Source organism: Diadema antillarum, unplaced genomic scaffold, assembly GCF_040938485.1.
Source record: "Diadema antillarum isolate AM-2024a unplaced genomic scaffold, OU_Dant_1.0 scf00000155, whole genome shotgun sequence".
Lineage (NCBI taxonomy): Eukaryota > Metazoa > Echinodermata > Echinoidea > Diadematoida > Diadematidae > Diadema > Diadema antillarum.
In genome coordinates this window covers 323838-342257 of record NW_027271044.1, presented here as the reverse complement: position 1 = coordinate 342257, position 18420 = coordinate 323838, and the positions used below count along the sequence as shown (strand labels likewise).

Sequence of the window (18420 nt, the reverse complement as noted above, 5' to 3'; positions counted from 1 at the left end):
CAAGTTCACCTTCACAGACATGTGGGTTGAGTGAATGCAGCAATATTAGTAAAACACATCAGTGAAAGTTTGAGGAAACTTTCCTCGCTTAATAAAAGGTATTTTGACTTCCCTCTTTCAGAAGGCAAGGAGAATAATATTACCCTTAATATACGTCCGTGACAAGTTGAGGAGATGTACACTTTTTTCAAAAAGTAGACTTTTGTGAAATTCTCCTAGTATTTTCTTTATGTCGTTGTACGCATATGACATCATACACTGTAGTAGTCTTCTCATCCAGCAGTAATTGCGCAGATACTTTAAAAATTCATAACTTTTGAACGGATTGTCCGATTTCCCCCAAACTTTCACTGATGTGTTCTACTGATATTGTTGTATTCACTCAATCCACATGTATATGAAGGTGAACTTGTCCTTTAACCATCTGGTTTTTGTTGCGGTGAAGTGGTATTCATGTTGGAGTATGGGCTAGGTGATTTTTATAGCCTAAGAGCTTCACACATCCAGGGAATGAAATTCCATGTCAATGTGTTTGTCTCATGTTTGTCTTATAAGCTTTGTTTGTGTATATGTGGCGTGCATCTTGTTGTACTAAGTTATTTGTATGTGCAAGGGAGGTGTCTATTACAAAGTTTTAAGTATTCAAAAACACTTTTTAGAAATGCATGTGGCCAACATGTATGCTGACGCGTTCGATATTTTTGTCATTTTATCATGGAAATCATCCCTGTAGTCATGTGGAGATTTGTCTTACATGATTTAATATTTTTTTTTTACATGTAAAAGAAAGTAACAAAGCTATGTGAAAAGATCATGGCATTCCAGGTTACTAATAAAAAGTACCACTCCAAACTTTAGATTGTGAAAGTATTCTGTGAGTCACATTCACGAAATCATCAGAAATGGTGAAGAAAGCAAACAGATCGATGATATGTGGAAGAGAGGACTTAATCATGGTTTCAGTTTTTCATTATACCCCCGCCAAACGAAGTTTGAAGGGGGTATATAGGAATCAGCGGACGGTCGGTCGGGCGGTCGGTCGGGCGGTCGGTCGGTCGGGCGGTCGGTCGGGCGGTCGGTCGGGCGGTCGGTCCGTTGCAAATCTTGCGTCGCGAACTACTTCCTCAGTTTTCAACCGATTCCCATAAAACTTGGCACAGATGTGTGCCTTGGATTGTAGATGTGCAAGACGTATTTTTTGACAGTACCCAAAAGTACGTTGCCATGGTAACGGCATATTATGGGTAAAAATGGGTACAAATCTTGCGTCGCGAACTCCTCCCACAGTTTTTGATCAATTTTTATGAAATTAGGTACAGATGTTCATCTGAATATGTTAATGTGCAAGACACATATTTCCGCAGTGGCAAAAAGTGCGTTGCCATGGTAACGGCATGTTATTGGTAAAATATAGGGCAAAATGCTTCATGGCAAAACTGCTTCATCAGTGTTCTTCCAATTCTCATGGAATTCATATTGAATGTTTGTCTTAGGATATAGGTCAGCATGACACATTTCTTGACAGTGACAAAAAGTATGTTGCCATGGTAACAGCTCACATATTATGAGCCAAAATGATGGAAAATTTTGTGTTGCAAACTACTTCCTCAGTTTTTGCCCAATTTCCATGAAACTTGGTACAGATGTGTGCCTTTGGTTGTAGATGTGCAAGACGCATTTTTTGACAGTACCCGAAAGTATGTTGCCATGGTAACGGCATATTAATGGCAGAAGATCAAGGAAAGATCTTGCGGATTTAACTACTTCCTCAGTTTTTTGACCAAAGCTTATGAAATGTTGTTTGGCGGGGGTATAACCAGTCGCTGTAGCGACATTTTTAGTTATAATTGTTTTATCGCTTTTACTGCTCTCTTATGTTGAATTCATCAGCAAGTAGATCAATTTCATGTGTTTTTGTGGAGAATGTTCATCGAGAATTGTATCAACACTATAAACAGAGTGTGGGCGATATCAGAATTAGTTGGTGCTTTGGTAGGCAGCTACTCGTGCTGTAGCGGTGCTAGACGTGCATTTGCACATGATTCATTTTTACTTCACATAGGTGTGTGATCCTGGTGCAGAGTTTACAATGTGGCATTTTTTAATGCTCTGAACCAGGCACACTCAGGCTTCTATTTCATGTTGTGGCAGATACATTGTACTGTGTCATTTGAAGACAGAGTGAAGTTCTTGAAGAGTCATGTAATTTTTTATTTTTATTGCATGTGGAATAAGTCTTAAATCTCAGATTTCTTCTGAATGCTTGATGTCGCAAATTTTTTGAAAATTTTTAGGGAGGAACTCTCAAAATGGAATAAGATATACGAAAACCTGCCTACCCGCCATGTTAGCCAAATTTGTCAACGCGATTTGAGCACGTGGGATTATTTCTATGAGTTTGGGCCATTTTTGGTACTTTGTTGGGGAAACCTATATAAAGAAGTAGGAAATTATTGAAGTTTAGCACATGGTTTTTCTTATCTGAACTTTTATGTGCACTATATCAGAGACTCCAACCCAAAGCACCTTCTGATCTGGATATTCTCCCGCCTGAAATCCCTAGCAAACGGAAAACTCCAAGTTGATGTGTGCGAAGCGCGAAGTTCCTAGGGTTCTAGATGTTCTCTGGTGCTATCTAAGGCTTATTTTTTCAACATACAATAGTAATAAGTAAGAAATCCTTTCCAACGGGAGACACAGAGCCAGGGCGGGAGAAATTCAATCTTAAGCGGGAGAACGGGAGATTTTGCAAAAATGGGTTTTCGGCGGGAGATCTCCCGTCGAAAACAGGAGAGATGGAGTCTCTGACATTAACATGACAATGGAGACTTTCAGCATGCATACGCATGGCATATGTGAGAATCACTGATCTCTACGGAAGAACAACATCAGTGGTGGAAATGAGCTGCTTGGTGGAGGTCTGCGCTCTCAGAGTGCTTCTCCAGTCCATGTGGTTCTTGTTTTGATGAAAGCTATCCATAGCTGTAGAATAAAATTGTATATGAGTTGTGGTGTTGGGTGCAATCATAGACAATCCAGTTTTTCTCTGAGGTTCATATATTTGTTATATTTTTGTGCGTTTATTTTTCTCCAGGTACAAATGAAATGCATTTATTTCATTAATCAATTTTCATTTTCAACAATAAAGAAATCAAAGTACTAGTATGCAATATTGAAAGATGCTAGGTATATCATAGTAGTAACTTCCCTAGCATCAGTGTGTTTTTACTGTTATTCATGGCTGACGGTAAGTCAAGAAATATTATTTGAATTGATTTTTAAATTGTAATCAAAGATGACTTCATCTTGTACTGTGCCATCACCAAACAAATATGCAGAATGATGAAACAAATTGAATGCACAAACAGTAAATCAAACGGCCAAGTGTGGATTTAGTCTCCAGTTACTCCAGTGAAGTGATGGTGTGATATTTATAATTTCAATGTCGGTACAATTTGTATGTGCTGGAGAACTTAGCATCTCTGCTGGTAATGTTATTGACGCAAAGTGGCATTTTTAGAGCAAATCCCAGTTATGACAAATCTATTACAGTGTCAACAAAAGTATGATTATGCAAATATGTAATTTATGATATGCATTTTGTGGCAAATACTTACCAATCACTATGCTTTTGTCAATAAAGTGATCTCTGAAATGTTGTTTGCACTGAATGCATTTGAATTTTTCTGTTTTTTTGCTCTGTATTTCATGAGTTATAGTCCTAAATTGAAAATTCAATTTCACCTCTCTCTGTCTGTCTTTATATATGTATGTATGTATGTATGTATGTATGTATGTATGTATGTATGTATGAGAGTGTGTGTATATGCAGTGTATATATATATATATATATATATATATATATATATATATATATATATATATTTATTTATTTATTTATTTATGGCTTTGTCAACCAAAGCTTTGAAGAAGGGGAGGTACCTTCAAACTCGGCAATAAAATTAGTTTGCTGGCAAAATGCATTTACCCTTTTTCTGTTGACAATTGAATTGAAAAATAAAATTGAAAAATACATAGGCCTGTCATGCAATCTTGATGAGACTGCCGATGGGTGTAGATTCTGCGTGGTACCTGTTGTCAATGAATACTGGTTATGAATCTATATTTTCGTATCATTGCACTAAACTAACATTAAGGGCATTGGTAATGTACATGTGTTAGCTGTCCAGGGATCAGTGGTTGTCCTGATGATTATGCAAATCCTTCTAGTGCGCAGACGACTAGGATGTTTGAATGATGTATTTATCACAAAATGCGTTGCAGTGTGCGTAGGCCTATACTGGTGTATTAGACATTGTGTGTGAAGAAGAAACTTCACTCAAAATATTGTCCTCCGTTATAAAACACAAACCAACCTAGAAATGATAACACTACTGCACTATACTGTACTATATAGGACTAGAGAGAAACACGTAAATCGAAATCCTCGTGTCTGATTCTGATTCAATTTTCATTTTCCTCTCATGGGGTGGAAAACTCTCGTCGGCCAAAGGCTGGTTTTCAGAGGGATCAACACAGGTTAGAAACATAAGCTTTACAAACATATAACTGTTTCAAATAAGGATGTTCAAAAACAGTGGCGGATCCTGGAATTCCGTGGGGGAGGGGCAAAAAAAAAATATTGCTGGTTCCACTTCTGGGTTTAATCAGTTTAATCAGCTGACAAGCAAGCAAAAAGAAAAAAAAAAGGCTCCCGTGCATTTTCCCACTTCCTGGTTTCATCGGCTGCAAGCAAAAATAAATAAATAAATAAATAAATGAATAGAAAAATAAAAATAAATAAATGCAAAAGCCCAATAGCATTTTGTATTAATTTCCGATCAATACACAATAAAACTGCAATCAACCCAAAGTTATGACACACGTCACCAAAAGATGAAATCCAAAGCCAGGTTACATCATGCTGTTAAAACACGTCGTATTTACTATTGTAAGGGCCTATATTGTATTGATCTTTTGAAAGTGTTATAAGTGTTCTCGCGCTGTGTGGCTGAACTTAATCATTCACAATCATAATGACACGTAGCTGAATACAATAGCGACACGTCATTTAGTATACACCCAAGGACAAGACAACATGTTATTCTGATCAATATAGCGTCCTATTGTTATCAACATAATTATAGCTGTCGCTTAATACATGTATACGTCACCGTAAATGTTAATCAATATATTACGCTTATTATTTATTTCAGTAAAGTACATTTGGTGGTGAGATAAACAAAATATTATACGCAAATCATATGGAATTGTTGGTGTTAGACATGTGATAGGATTGTTGATACATTTCTATTAATTGCTTAGAGTTCTTAGTTCTTAGAGTTGACAAATATGATAAAATGATTCATATAACAACTGTCATAGTCATGATGAGTCGTGCCAGAATGTGCTTGTTTATTACATCGATTTCATTAATTTTATTGCCGGGAACACACATGTATAATTGGTTTTTTTCACACCCGTGAGTCTCCCAAATGGAAATACTATTTCTCAAAAGCACTTGGAATACGGTTATTTTCTATTGATTTATTTCTTAATAAAAAGAAACAAGGTATTCACCACCATGAATTAATATTTCTGCCACATTATTGTATCATATCATCACGTTTTCTTATCATTATGCTACGGAATTATAGGCCTATTTCACGATGCCCGCTGACACATTGAGGCCAGTGGGAAAAAAAGAATAATAAAAAGTCTTGTTTTTGTTTTTTCAGAAGATGCGCTTTTGATGAAAATGACAAGTATAAAGATAATAAACAAAACAACATCATGTTTCAAAATACTCGAAAAATACCATGGAGAGGAATTTGGATTCATCTGATTTTTTGAACAATGGAAGCTTTGCGATTCTCCTTTGCGATTCTCGAAGTGTGTTAAACACAAAAATAACATCCTCGTAGTGAACCAAAAGTTGAATATATATGTCATGTTACTAGTGACATTGCGTGATCCAATGCAGTTAATGAATGTCTGTATTTTAAACCCTTTTGAGATCAGTATACACTCTTTTTGTCGAGAGATCGTATCTATTATACCTCGATGCATTCACTCGCTAGATATGCGACTACGAGTCGATCTCATTCGATTCGCAATTCCTTTCTTAAACAAACAAACAAGCAAATAAACAAACAAACAAACAAACAAAATGTAGCCTGCTTGTCATGTTTGTATTTAAAATAAAGTGGTCCCTAATTATCATCATTATAAAGTCTACAATCAAAATTTATCGAAACGCAGTTATCGGAACAATGTATAAAAGTGCATTATATTGACGTGACAGTACGACACTGCATCGATTAAACATTCCAAATTTTCATTTAAGACGATTTTAACAGTATCGGACTTGTGTCTCTGTTCATCTGTTCATCCTCAATCAAGTGAAGGAATCAAAATAATTTGGAAATGAGCGCTTGAAGAGTACCGAGTACTGTATACTCCGTATACGGCAACGGAGATGCCCCGTGCGGGCTATCAGATAACGACACGGTTTTCATGGAATGGAGGGTGAAAAGAGGATGGAGCTTGCACATGTCTGAACATAGGTTGGTGTCGGGTCGATTTGCATATTTACTGCTGAATCAAAGGTACATTCCCTAATTTCCCTAAATGGAAACTCGGTTCCTCCCGTTTATTCGAGAAACAGCTAGGTCGCCGTACTCCCCAGTAGTTATGGTACTGTAGTACAATGTATACACTATCTTCGATTCTGCATTACCTAACCGGCGAGCTCCCTCTCTCACGGAAGTACACATGGCATTGTGACATCAGCTCTATCCGTGAGACATAATGTACGTGTCACTTTACTAGCCAATGAACGGCGGCCATGTTGCGGGATAAGGGCCAATCAGCGTAGGCCACGACCGTCTTACACTGACTGAAATATCAATGTGACGCTTCGGTCACTAAATTCTCTATTCACACACGTGTATCCTTCTAGCGAGCAAAGAACGTACACCTGCATACGTCCGCACTGCACACTCGACACACTTTGGTAAAAGAGACCGGCTACGTGTATTGCCTTACACATTACATGCGAGAAATCAGCTGATCGGGACGACTTCGTTACTCGCGCTCTGATTGATAGTTCTTTCATTTCACAGAACACATCTTAACTGAAAACTGTGGTTTCTTGTTGCAGTCAAACATTCAGGGTAAGTATTTTGGTACCTACTAGTACTTTTGTAAGTCTCCAATTTAATGGTGTTTACTGTTGAGTCAATCGAGAATTCTGATTGTAACTGTGGCCATGTGGGAGTGACCTGAGCTGTTACTGACCATCCCCATTTGCATCTGCCGAAATCAGTGCCAATAGTGAGTTGAGTTGTACTTGTAAAGTCTCAAATAGTCACACTTCATTCACAATTGTGAAACATTCTGGACTTGCTAGTCTTTATTATTATCTTTGATATTTAGCAGTCATTGACATGTCATTGTCTTACGTCTTCGTAATTTTTTTACCAAATCAATTTGTACCCCTGGTAAAATTTCTCTGGAGTCTTGCATCCACTTTTCAAATGTTCTAATAACATTAGATTCTATTTGAAGACAAGTAATGTTAGTGATTTCATTTTTTCTTTCTTTTAGTCTCGTGTAACAGTAGAATCAACACTCAACAGTAACATTTTGATCTAAATTTCTTTGTCACTAGCGACTTGTTCATGTTTCTGGGAATGAAGATGTGCCTGTGTAGTAAGGGTAGTCCGGTGCGGTGGTAGTATGTGTATTCTTCAATTCACTTCACTGTCTTCAGTCGTAAATTGCCACAGCAGTTGGAACAGTACTCTTGTCGTAGACAGTCTGCTTGTGTCGTACTGCTGACTGATCAGTGATACTACTAGTGTTTGTGCTGGTTCCACTCAGCATGCTACCTAACATAGACTCTACAAATACAACACGTATTCGACTCAAGACACAAGAATCTCCCCTAACTCCTCAGGAGGGCGTGTTCAATTGGGTTTCTACTCGCTCAACTAGTGTCACATGAACATGCGACATGTTACATAATCTACTGAGCATGAGCCTTGACTCGAAGTCAGCCAGCCAGAGCCAGCCAACCAGAGCCATGCAGTCTTTTCATCTTGATCTAGCCCCAATACGAGCAAAGACTTCACTTACACAATGTTGTTTAAAAGTTACCTTGTGTGTTGGCAAACATAGCCCTTCAGTACATTGTTGCATACCTCCCAACATGTAGCATTAACAGATGAACTCACATGCTCAGCATTTTAATTTTCTCTTCCAGTATTGTCATTTTTGTGTATATTCATGTCCTTTCTATTACAAACAATGTTGAATAAATGGCACTGTTAAAACAATAGCATCAACAATAAATAAATCATTATGGTAGTCCGTACTGAAATATTTTGCAAGATTACTGAAAAGTCTGTGAATTATTCTATTCAAGCTGAGGAAGGCAGAGTGTGCCAGATATGTCAGAATATTCACATGATTTTTAAAGACCGTACCAGCAGTAGGATAGCTGCTAACTACACACTGAATTAAATCTCAAATATGTCTAGTGAAAAGTCATGACATGTATTCGCCTCACTCTTGCTCCAAAAAGAAAAGACAGAATGCTACTTGATTTATTGATATGTTTCTTCAAATATGCCACTGCACTTTTGCAGATCAACATTCTGTTTGAAATTTATCCCATCTGATATGGGATAACATCATGGAGTTAGGTGATCTGTTTTGTCCTAAGTAGCCAGTGTTATATTTTAAATGAGGTGTAAGCTTTTGTCTGTTGAAAATGAACAGATGTGACTTTATTTCATTCTTTCTATGCAGGACAAAATGAAGAAACTGTTTGTGTTGTTCTGCGTGGTGGCAATCTCCACATCAGTGGTGTGGGCGGATGATGATGATGATGACAAGAAGGATGTAGGAACCGTTATCGGTATCGACCTGGGAACAACATATTCATGGTGAGATTGGAACTTGAAGTGAGAGGGAGTTGGTTAGAACATGAGATGAAAATTGCTTTTGCTCTCTGTGGGCATCAAAGTGTAAAAAAGGGTTTAGATTGTTGATTTCTACTATAGTGAAGAGCCAAAGTTTATGCTTGATCTTAGGTTGATGTCTCCATGACTGATGCCATCTAAGAAAACACTGATCTTGCCATCTGTACATCACATCAAGGCACATCAATTGATGCATTTCATTTATCTCTAATGAGATATTATGTGTTAATAGATAAAAACCATCTCTGGAGAAATAAAAGACTGGAAAAAATGTGTTATGCATGTTTCAATCACTTGTTATTTTTGATGTTTTGGTTTGAGAATAAACTGTTTGATTCTATTCTGTGCTCAATTTTCCTCTTGGACAGTGTTGGAGTTTTCAAGAATGGCCGCGTAGAAATCATCGCCAATGACCAGGGTAATCGTATCACCCCATCCTATGTTGCCTTCACTGCGGATGGGGAGCGTCTCATCGGAGATGCTGCCAAAAACCAGCTGACCAGCAACCCTGAAAATACCGTCTTCGACGCCAAGCGGATGATCGGAAGGACGTGGGATGACAAATCCGTCCAACATGATCTTAAATACTTCCCATTCAAGGTATGCTCTATACATGTTCAAATGAGGCAGGTGGCATATCAAGTATTACTGTCAAAGTATTCTCACAGCCTCAGTACAGTGTTGATGAACGTGATATCAAGCAAAGCTAACTCTAATGTGTCTCTGACATAAGTATCATTACCTCTCATTAATGAAAATTAGTTATTGGGAGATCTGATCTGTGTAGCTTGTGTTTTAGTGAGACAGTTTCTGTGCTTTACACTTATTTACTCACACGTTACACAAATTCTGTCATGTAGCTATCACAGAAAAGTGGATCTTTGCAACACTCTTTCTAGTCGTGTTATGTGTTGATATTGCACTGAATTATTAGAGCAAAATAATTGACACAGAAATGGTTAACACGTTGATATTATTGGGACAGCAAATGATGCATACATCTTGAAGTACTTCGATATTCTCTCTGCATTCATTTGAATTGCATGGCTGTTATCACCCTTTCTCCTTTCTGTTACTGTTTCGCAGGTTGAAAACAAGAACGGCAAGCCCCACGTGAGAGTCAGTGTTGGTGGTACTGGCAAGCTGTTTGCAGCCGAAGAGATCAGTGCAATGGTTCTCACCAAAATGAAGGTAACTTTTCCCTGACAGTGTTGACCTCTCACAGCATGTGTTGCTGAGGAGGAGAAACAGACTAAAGGGAAACATAGTAATAATCAAGGCAGAAACCCCAACACAAACCATAGATTTCTCTTATGAGTATTTGTGAGTGTACTCCCCAGTGAAACTGAATTGAAATATTGCATTATCTTGAAGATTGATAGTGAAGATTGATAGTAAATAGAAGAGGATAAATCCTGTAGAGTTTGCAAATGCATCACATGATGCTTCAAGGCTTTTGATGCAGTTTTATTTGAAACAGCCATCGCAAAACCACATTGAAGATTGTTTGTGTTCTACTGGTTCAAGCTAGAGTAACTTTGCATTTCACACATTGAGCACGACCTTGCATTGTGATCATACTTTTTATGCCAATGTCTGCATAGTCATGAAAATTATCTATTTATCTGCATTGACTAGATTCACAGAGATATGACAAAAATTGAGGGCCCTTTCTGGGAAGAGTGATCTCTGGGGTAGTAGGTTATGTCGAAGAACTTACCCCAGAAACTAAAAACAAACCAACTTTGCTTTTTATCTTCTCTCCAGGAAACCGCTGAGGCGTACCTCGGCAAGAAAGTCACCCATGCTGTAGTCACTGTCCCCGCCTACTTCAACGATGCCCAGCGCCGGGCCACCAAGGATGCGGGTACCATCTCCGGTCTCAATGTCATGAGGATTATCAACGAGCCGTAAGTAGCACCTGCATGGATTTACTCAACATGTGTACATCCTCCCCAAAAGCAGATGTAGACATTTTCAAGGCACATTTTCTTTATATCTTTAAAGGGGATAGCTAGTAACTGATCAATGGGAATCAGTGGGAATGCTGGGGGATGATTGTTCCAATCCATGTGGGATTGTAGATCGTTAATGGGCCGTTAATGATTGCCCCGTCACTGTACGGGCATGCTAACCTGGAAAAATTAAACTGCACATTACTTGAATATGAGACCATTCTGAAGCAAATAATTTTCACACAACAATAGATATATAATGTACTCTTAAATGAATCCCACAAGGATTGGAACAATCATCCCCCAGCATTCCCACTAATTCCCACTGATCAGTTACTAGCCATCCCCTTTAAGGGGCACTATTATGGGACATAAAGTCATTGCATGAAAACACTTAGAAGCATGTAAAATGGAAATCCAGGTTTTTCTCCATACCATTAAAAGTGGATTTAACACCCTTTGGAAAGGAACTCTTGATCATTTGAAATGGTGTGGATGTTGGTCAGAGTTCAAATTCAAAGATTGCTACCCATTAAGAAATCAAGATTTCATATGTACCACAACTTCAATTGTTGTTACCTGTGTACCAGTTAATTATATTTGATTATTCTATTGCCCTCCATCCAGGACCGCTGCAGCCATTGCTTATGGTATGGACAAGAAGGAGGGTGAAAAGAACATTCTCGTGTTTGACTTGGGTGGCGGAACTTTTGATGTGTCTCTGCTGACCATCGACAATGGTGTCTTTGAAGTCGTCTCCACAAATGGCGACACCCATCTTGGTAAGTGTCCAAATTGATTCTGCCTCAGTTCCACATCAGAAGTTTTGAATGCTGGCCCATCAAACATTGAAAGTTTGTCTTGTAGTCCTGGATCAAATTGAAAATACAGAGGAACATACGTAATTTCATGCAACTCTCCTCAAATGTGCTTTTCTTCACATATGTTTCAAAATTAAAGCACCCACTTAAAACATTGATGTCCTTGCCCTCCTCTCCCCCCCCCCCCCCTCACTCCATTGAGTGTGAGAGTCATGATCACAATTTATCATGATTAATCCCACTGGTGAGCCATCGGGTTGCTGATGAGTAGTTGCATAGTCCATATTCAGGATTATATGAGAAGAAATGAATTTAAAGTGAGATAGTTGATATTTCGAGTTTTAGGACTGAAGTAAATGGTACTTGTCCTATTAAATTCTTGTAAATGTTGATGTTGCATAAACCTGATGATTTTGGGCATTGAATACAGCAGAACATACCAAGCTACAGAGTGAATTGTACTATATCAGTGATGGAAACCCTGGATATGTAGATCAAGCTATCATGCTTGTCACATAAGGCGACATGTGGGAGCAGGGTAATTGCTTGATAGGCTAATTTTTTGACATGTGTTTTCTCATCACAGGCGGTGAAGATTTCGACCAGCGCGTGATGGAGCACTTCATCAAGCTGTACAAGAAGAAGAAGGGTAAGGATGTGCGCAAGGACAACCGCGCCGTTCAGAAGCTGAGACGTGAGGTCGAGAAGGCAAAGAGGGCACTCAGCTCCCAGCACCAGGCCCGCATTGAGATCGAGTCCTTCTTCGACGGCGAGGACTTCTCCGAGACACTCACCCGTGCCCGCTTCGAGGAACTGAACATGGTAGGCCGTTGCTCTTTCATCTACAGTGGTCTTGTGTGGTGTGGTGAACCAAGATATGAGATCCTGGACAGAAGTTTTTTTTAGCTCCTCAGTAACGTTGAGGATAATTTGACAGAATTAAATCACTTCCCACTACAAGTGCTGAGTATGATGTAAATGTTTTGCTGTCATTACTTTTCGATAGAGCTCCTAAAAGGAGGTGGGAAGTTGGGCCTCTTCTGAACTGTAGTACTGAATTTAGTACTGTTACTTAATGTATTGCAACTTGGTTCATCTGACTGTACATTTGTGTGATATTAACATGGGATTTTTACCATTGCTTATCAGTTTAAAAATTCAATTTCTATTCATGCAAGTGCAGAGTGTAATGAATTTTGTCTACTTTGTTATTTTTGTGGTTGTCTAGGATCTGTTCCGCTCCACAATGAAGCCAGTGCAGCAGGTATTGGACGACGCCGGTCTAAAGAAGGATGAAATTGATGAGATTGTGCTCGTCGGTGGCTCCACTCGCATCCCCAAGATCCAGCAGCTGGTGAAGGACTTCTTCAACAAGAAGGAGCCATCCCGCGGAATCAACCCCGACGAGGCCGTGGCGTACGGAGCTGCTGTCCAGGGTGGTGTTCTCAGCGGAGAGTCCGAGACTAGTAAGTTCTCATTTCATGATGGAGAGTATTAGTGTAAAGCGAGGAATGTTCGTGTGCATTTTAATTTTGCGAGTTTCGCGATTGCCGAGATTCGCGAAATTAAAATGCACGCAAAAGTTCTTGTCTACACTATATGCATTGCATGCCAGTGGCAGTTAGCGAAAATTTCATGGCGCAAAAAGGCCGTCAGCTCCAATTCGCGAAAAATTCATGCCGCGAATATCATGTTTTACAGTATGCGGCATAACCCTTATAATGAATTGATACAAAGATCCCCTAATCTCGGTGATGGCATTTGTCTGTAGTGAGTAAGTGGCTCCTGGGAATTCTAGGGATACACTCATTCATGATAATATGTGGAGTGAATGCATTTGTTACTGGCCAAGCCATACAGATTACAAATCCGTGATAATTGCCTGCATCTCTAACTAGACTAGTGTCTGGTGTCCGATTAATATTCACATCATGTAGAATTTCATGGGCTGTCAGTATCCTTTCTTGATTCACTTCTGTTCTTGGTTATTTCTGAAGTATAAATGGTGTTACTCAAACAGGCCTCTTAATAAAGTTTTAAATGATTTATATAATCTACAAAGATACTGATGTTCAGTTAAACAAGCAAAACGTTCTTTAATGGACACCTCATTGCATATGCTTAATTGCTATTGTATTGCTTTTCCCCTTCAGGTGACCTTGTTCTCCTGGATGTTAACCCTCTTACCCTCGGAATTGAGACTGTTGGAGGCGTCATGACCAAACTTATCGGCAGGAACACCGTCGTGCCCACAAAGAAATCTCAGATCTTCTCCACAGCAGCCGATAACCAGCCAACTGTAACCATCCAAGTTTTTGAAGGTGAGCAATGTTTGCATGTTGTGTCATCAAGTGCATTCATCTGATTCTAATGCATGTATTAGTGAGGATCCTTGAAACATATTAATGAAAAATGTTGGGAAAGAGAAGTTATTTGGACGGGCCATTAAAAAAGATGTTGCAACAAATTATGATAAACTAAAGTGAGTCTAGTTGTGAGAGTGAAGTGGGCTTACCCAAACCATGTATTGTATGACAAACTTGTAGAAAAAGTTGGAATTCATGAAATTTGGAAACCAGAGTTTAAAGGAGATGCCTCTTGTATGATTTTGAGAGGATAAATGAATAAAAAGTGCATGGTTTGCAGCTTCCAGAATGCCTATAATTGTAAGCACTTTGAAGTGACAACACTCTTGTGGATGCTCCCTGCTGTTGATAAATTTTCTGGTTAATGAAATTAACTACCTGCTTTTATCTTGTTAATTGCTCAGGTGAAAGGCCAATGACAAAAGATAACCATCTCCTTGGAAAATTCGACCTGAACGGCATCCCCCCTGCACCGAGAGGAGTCCCGCAAATTGAGGTCGCCTTCGAGATCGACGTCAATGGCATCCTCCGGGTGAGCGCCGAGGACAAGGGCACCGGCAACAAGGAGAAGATCACCATCACCAACGACCAGAACCGGCTGACGCCCGAGGACATCGAGCGCATGGTCAACGAGGCCGAGCAGTTCGCCGAGGAGGACAAGAAGCTGAAGGAGAAGGTGGAGTCGCGCAACGAGCTCGAGAGCTACGCCTACTCGCTGAAGAACCAGGTCGGTGACGAGACGAAGCTCGGCGGCAAGTTGTCCGAGGAGGAGAAGGAGACGATTCTGGCCGCGGCGGAGGAGCACATCGAGTGGCTGGACGCCAACCCAGATGCAGAGACCGAGGACTACCTGGAGCATAAAAAGGAGCTCGAAGGCGTCGTGCAACCGATTGTCTCAAAATTATACGAGGGCGCAGGAGGACCCCCTCCAGAGAGCGGTGATGAGGAAGATGAGGATCATGATGAATTATAGAGACTATAAAAGACCTTTTCAGACTGTCATCTTGTTGCAACAGCGATATTTAAGCCATCAAATGAACTGTTGCCTCTTAAAAGAATGTCATCGTACATGATTGATTTCGAGTGTGTGCGAAATGAAACTGCACACTCCCGGGGCACTGGCATTACGAAAGTGGCGGAAACAAAATAGTGATTTAAGCTCTCGTATTACAAGTGCCTTGAACATGGGTTTGGAATCACTTGGAAAATCCATCAAGGTCAAATATTGCATGAGGGTGTAGTTGTGTTGCACTCCCCGTGCGAAGCCCAAGTGTAGGGCTCAGCGATGGAAAACACACACATGTTGGGTTTGTGATCAGGGTATCTACCAAAAAGAGTTCCCTGTAGAGCTGTGATTTCAAGTTGGGGGTTTCCAAACTCATGGGCAATCAGCCATCAAATGCAATCTGTCTCCTGCTACTTCACGAGGTTGGCTCAAATATGCTCCCTGGGTCATTGTGTATGCAAATCTTCAAACAACAAAATAATCTATATGAAGTCTGTGCTCAAACGCCCCCATTGATGTCACAGAGTAACATAATTACTTGCCTCCTTTTCTGTCAGAATCAGCAGAAGAGACCAACTGTTAAATGCATCTACCCTCCACAGTGATGTAGCAATGGTGTGAGGTATGTCTCGGAGCTGTGTGTGTAAGTAATTTCACTGTGTCTGTGTCATACAAATGGTCTATAGGGTAGCGAAATGTTTATATCCCCACAGACTGGGGTCAATGAGCCTTCTTCCTGGGGAATATGAGTCCGTAGAAGGATAACTGGGGTATCGGGATAGAACAATGAATATATAATTATTGTGTATAAATAGTTCAAAGCAGTTTGTGTTGCGCCTCTTCTTTCACATTTCTTTTCCTTGCATATTGCTTGTGCCCCTTTGGATTGTCAGCCTCCTAATTTATTTCTCTCTTGAAGGGGCTACTGATGGGATGAGACTATCGCAAAAACCAAGCTGCTGATCACAGGCATAGTTTGTAGGTGTCGTGTCAGTGAAATCTCGTTTTAATGAGGGCAAGTAATACAAGTAAACTTAATAGAGCAGGAATGTGAATGCTCCAAATTGCTAAAGTTGCTATTGTCTCATTACACACAACGTTTAGGGTGTAGATTTTATGGATTACTCAAATTTTGTCGATGGGGCAGAGTCAATTTTGTGCGTAAAGAAAAATTCTCCAGTTCAACTTCTGTTCAATATTATTCAAGCTTTTTTCAGTGTCACTTTTCTGTGCATTACATGTATGTCCCCCTTTTTTTTTCTCTCTGTTATTTGGGTTTGCCAAAATGTTGCAACCAAATACTTCTTTTTCCATTATCTATAGAGTATTCTTCATGTTTTGTGTTGCACAAGAACATTTTCTATGGAAATTAAAAAAAAAATCATAACAATGTCAAATATTAACTAAATTTTTGTTTACAAATGTAATGTTTTGTCTGGGAGAGTGTAACTTTATGTTGCTGTACGGGTGAATTTGTGGCAGTTTCTCTTTGATAGCTTTTCTACTGAATTATCGAGAATGCAATAGTAAACTGTGATGTTGATAGATACAAATGTTGTATGTGGCCTACCAGATGAATAGCACATTTTCATGCATATTTCCATTCACACACACACATGCACATGCATATGCACATACACACACACACACACATATGTGTGTATATATGATTAATATATATATATATATATATATATATATATATATATATATATATATATATATATATATATATACACACACACACACACACACACACACACACACATGAAAAAGAAAAATATGGAAGACTGGACAAAAAAATCATAAAAATTAATTCTTAATTGCTTTCTCATATACAATGTAAATCATGTTTTGAATGTGAAGATTTTTCAAGTGTATGAAAATCTGCAAAATCTAACAAAATTATATGGCAGCCTACAATCACAGGTAGTCATGATTTAGATATTAATTACATTTAAAGGGACTGTGCAGTACTGGTTGAGGTGGGGATTCATGTTTTGCGCATTCCTAAGTGAGATAATGAGAAAGCTCTTATGAAATACGAAAGAGCATGTAATTTTAAGAAGGGTTCAACGTGTATTTGATGAAAATTGGTTTTCAAATGGCTTAGATATCAATAAAAAGTGATAACAATAAAAGGCGATAGGCCACAACTTTATTAGGATCTCTTTGTTCCATCTTGTTTTTGGATATCTCGGCCATTTCAAAACCGATTTTCATCAAATAAACTTTTGATACCCCATGGAATTGCATGCTCTTTGACATCTCATACAGTGGTTTCTGAATATCTTGCAAAAAGTTTAAAGCTAAATCCTCACCTCAACCAGCACTGTACACACCCTTTAACATGCAACAATACAACTAAAGTGTACAGAATTTGAGTCAAGTTAATAGTTACATTTACCATAACCAATATGGGTAGGAACTTAGTTTTGTCCAACATCTTTCTAAAAAAAGAAGAAAAAAATGTCTTTGCTCTTTCACCGTCTTTTCAAATACATGTATAGTAACATTCGGAATTCGATGTGTCGTTATTGGCTATAATACACGTTCACACACACACACACAAACAAACACGCACACAGAGTTTATGCACAGAAACAGTTGAAAGTTCACATGCAACCTTCATTTTTTTTTTTTTCATGTACACTGTATACACTGTATCACACACACATACACACACATAGAAAGAGATGCCAACTTACACTGCCTTTAAGACACTATATACATGTACTGCGATGCAGACATTTGCTACCATAATATGCCCATCTCTAGAACAAACCCTAACACAAGAGCTTGATGGATGCTGCTAACATGACGTAGCAAGAACTTTAAAATGCATGCTATTAACTAGAATTCAATTGCATGCATAATGTAGATAGTAAAAAATAGTAAGCCGGAAAAGGTGTACTGACTAAGCTTTGAGTCATGGAACAAGAACCATGATTTTAATACATCGTACATGTTCATCACATTTTCACTCCAAATAAGGAAGGCACAGACTCTCACTGTGCAGGGCTTCTGGAGAAATATTTCTTTTTATTTACCATTGGTACATGTACAAGCTATAAAAAATGACTAACAAAAGGTGATGCATATACAGTATACACTGTTATTTTCGCATACAGATATTTTCACGAATGAAGAGGTCATAAGACATTTTTGCGAGATGTTGTTTTCACGAATTGATGCCGACGCTAACATAAATGCACTATCACCCAAGCACATTGGGACATTTTAGCGTGTTGTTAAATTCAGGATCCAACTGTGGTTCACGAAATT

General features: G+C 38.9%; 1 protein-coding gene across 1 annotated transcript; it reads left to right on the top strand.

The window, feature by feature from the left end:
- The first annotated feature begins 8637 nt into the window (after positions 1–8637).
- On the top strand, positions 8638–16520 carry LOC139722029 (endoplasmic reticulum chaperone BiP-like). Its single transcript, XM_071633354.1, has 9 exons — positions 8638–8951; positions 9356–9587; positions 10074–10178; positions 10755–10897; positions 11570–11724; positions 12350–12585; positions 12992–13229; positions 13917–14084; positions 14534–16520. Exons 1-9 carry the CDS (start codon positions 8809–8811, stop codon positions 15100–15102), a joined length of 1989 nt encoding a protein of 662 aa, XP_071489455.1. The 5' UTR covers positions 8638–8808; the 3' UTR covers positions 15103–16520.
- The last annotated feature ends 1900 nt before the right edge of the window (positions 16521–18420 follow it).

Coding starts and splice junctions, on each gene's coding strand:
- LOC139722029 (XM_071633354.1), top strand. CDS start 8,809: ATGCAGGACAAAATGAAGAAACTGTTTGTGTTGTTCTGCGTGGTGGCA. Junction 8,952..9,355: donor CTGGGAACAACATATTCATG/GTGAGATTGGAA, acceptor CCTCTTGGACAG/TGTTGGAGTTTTCAAGAATG. Junction 9,588..10,073: donor TTAAATACTTCCCATTCAAG/GTATGCTCTATA, acceptor ACTGTTTCGCAG/GTTGAAAACAAGAACGGCAA.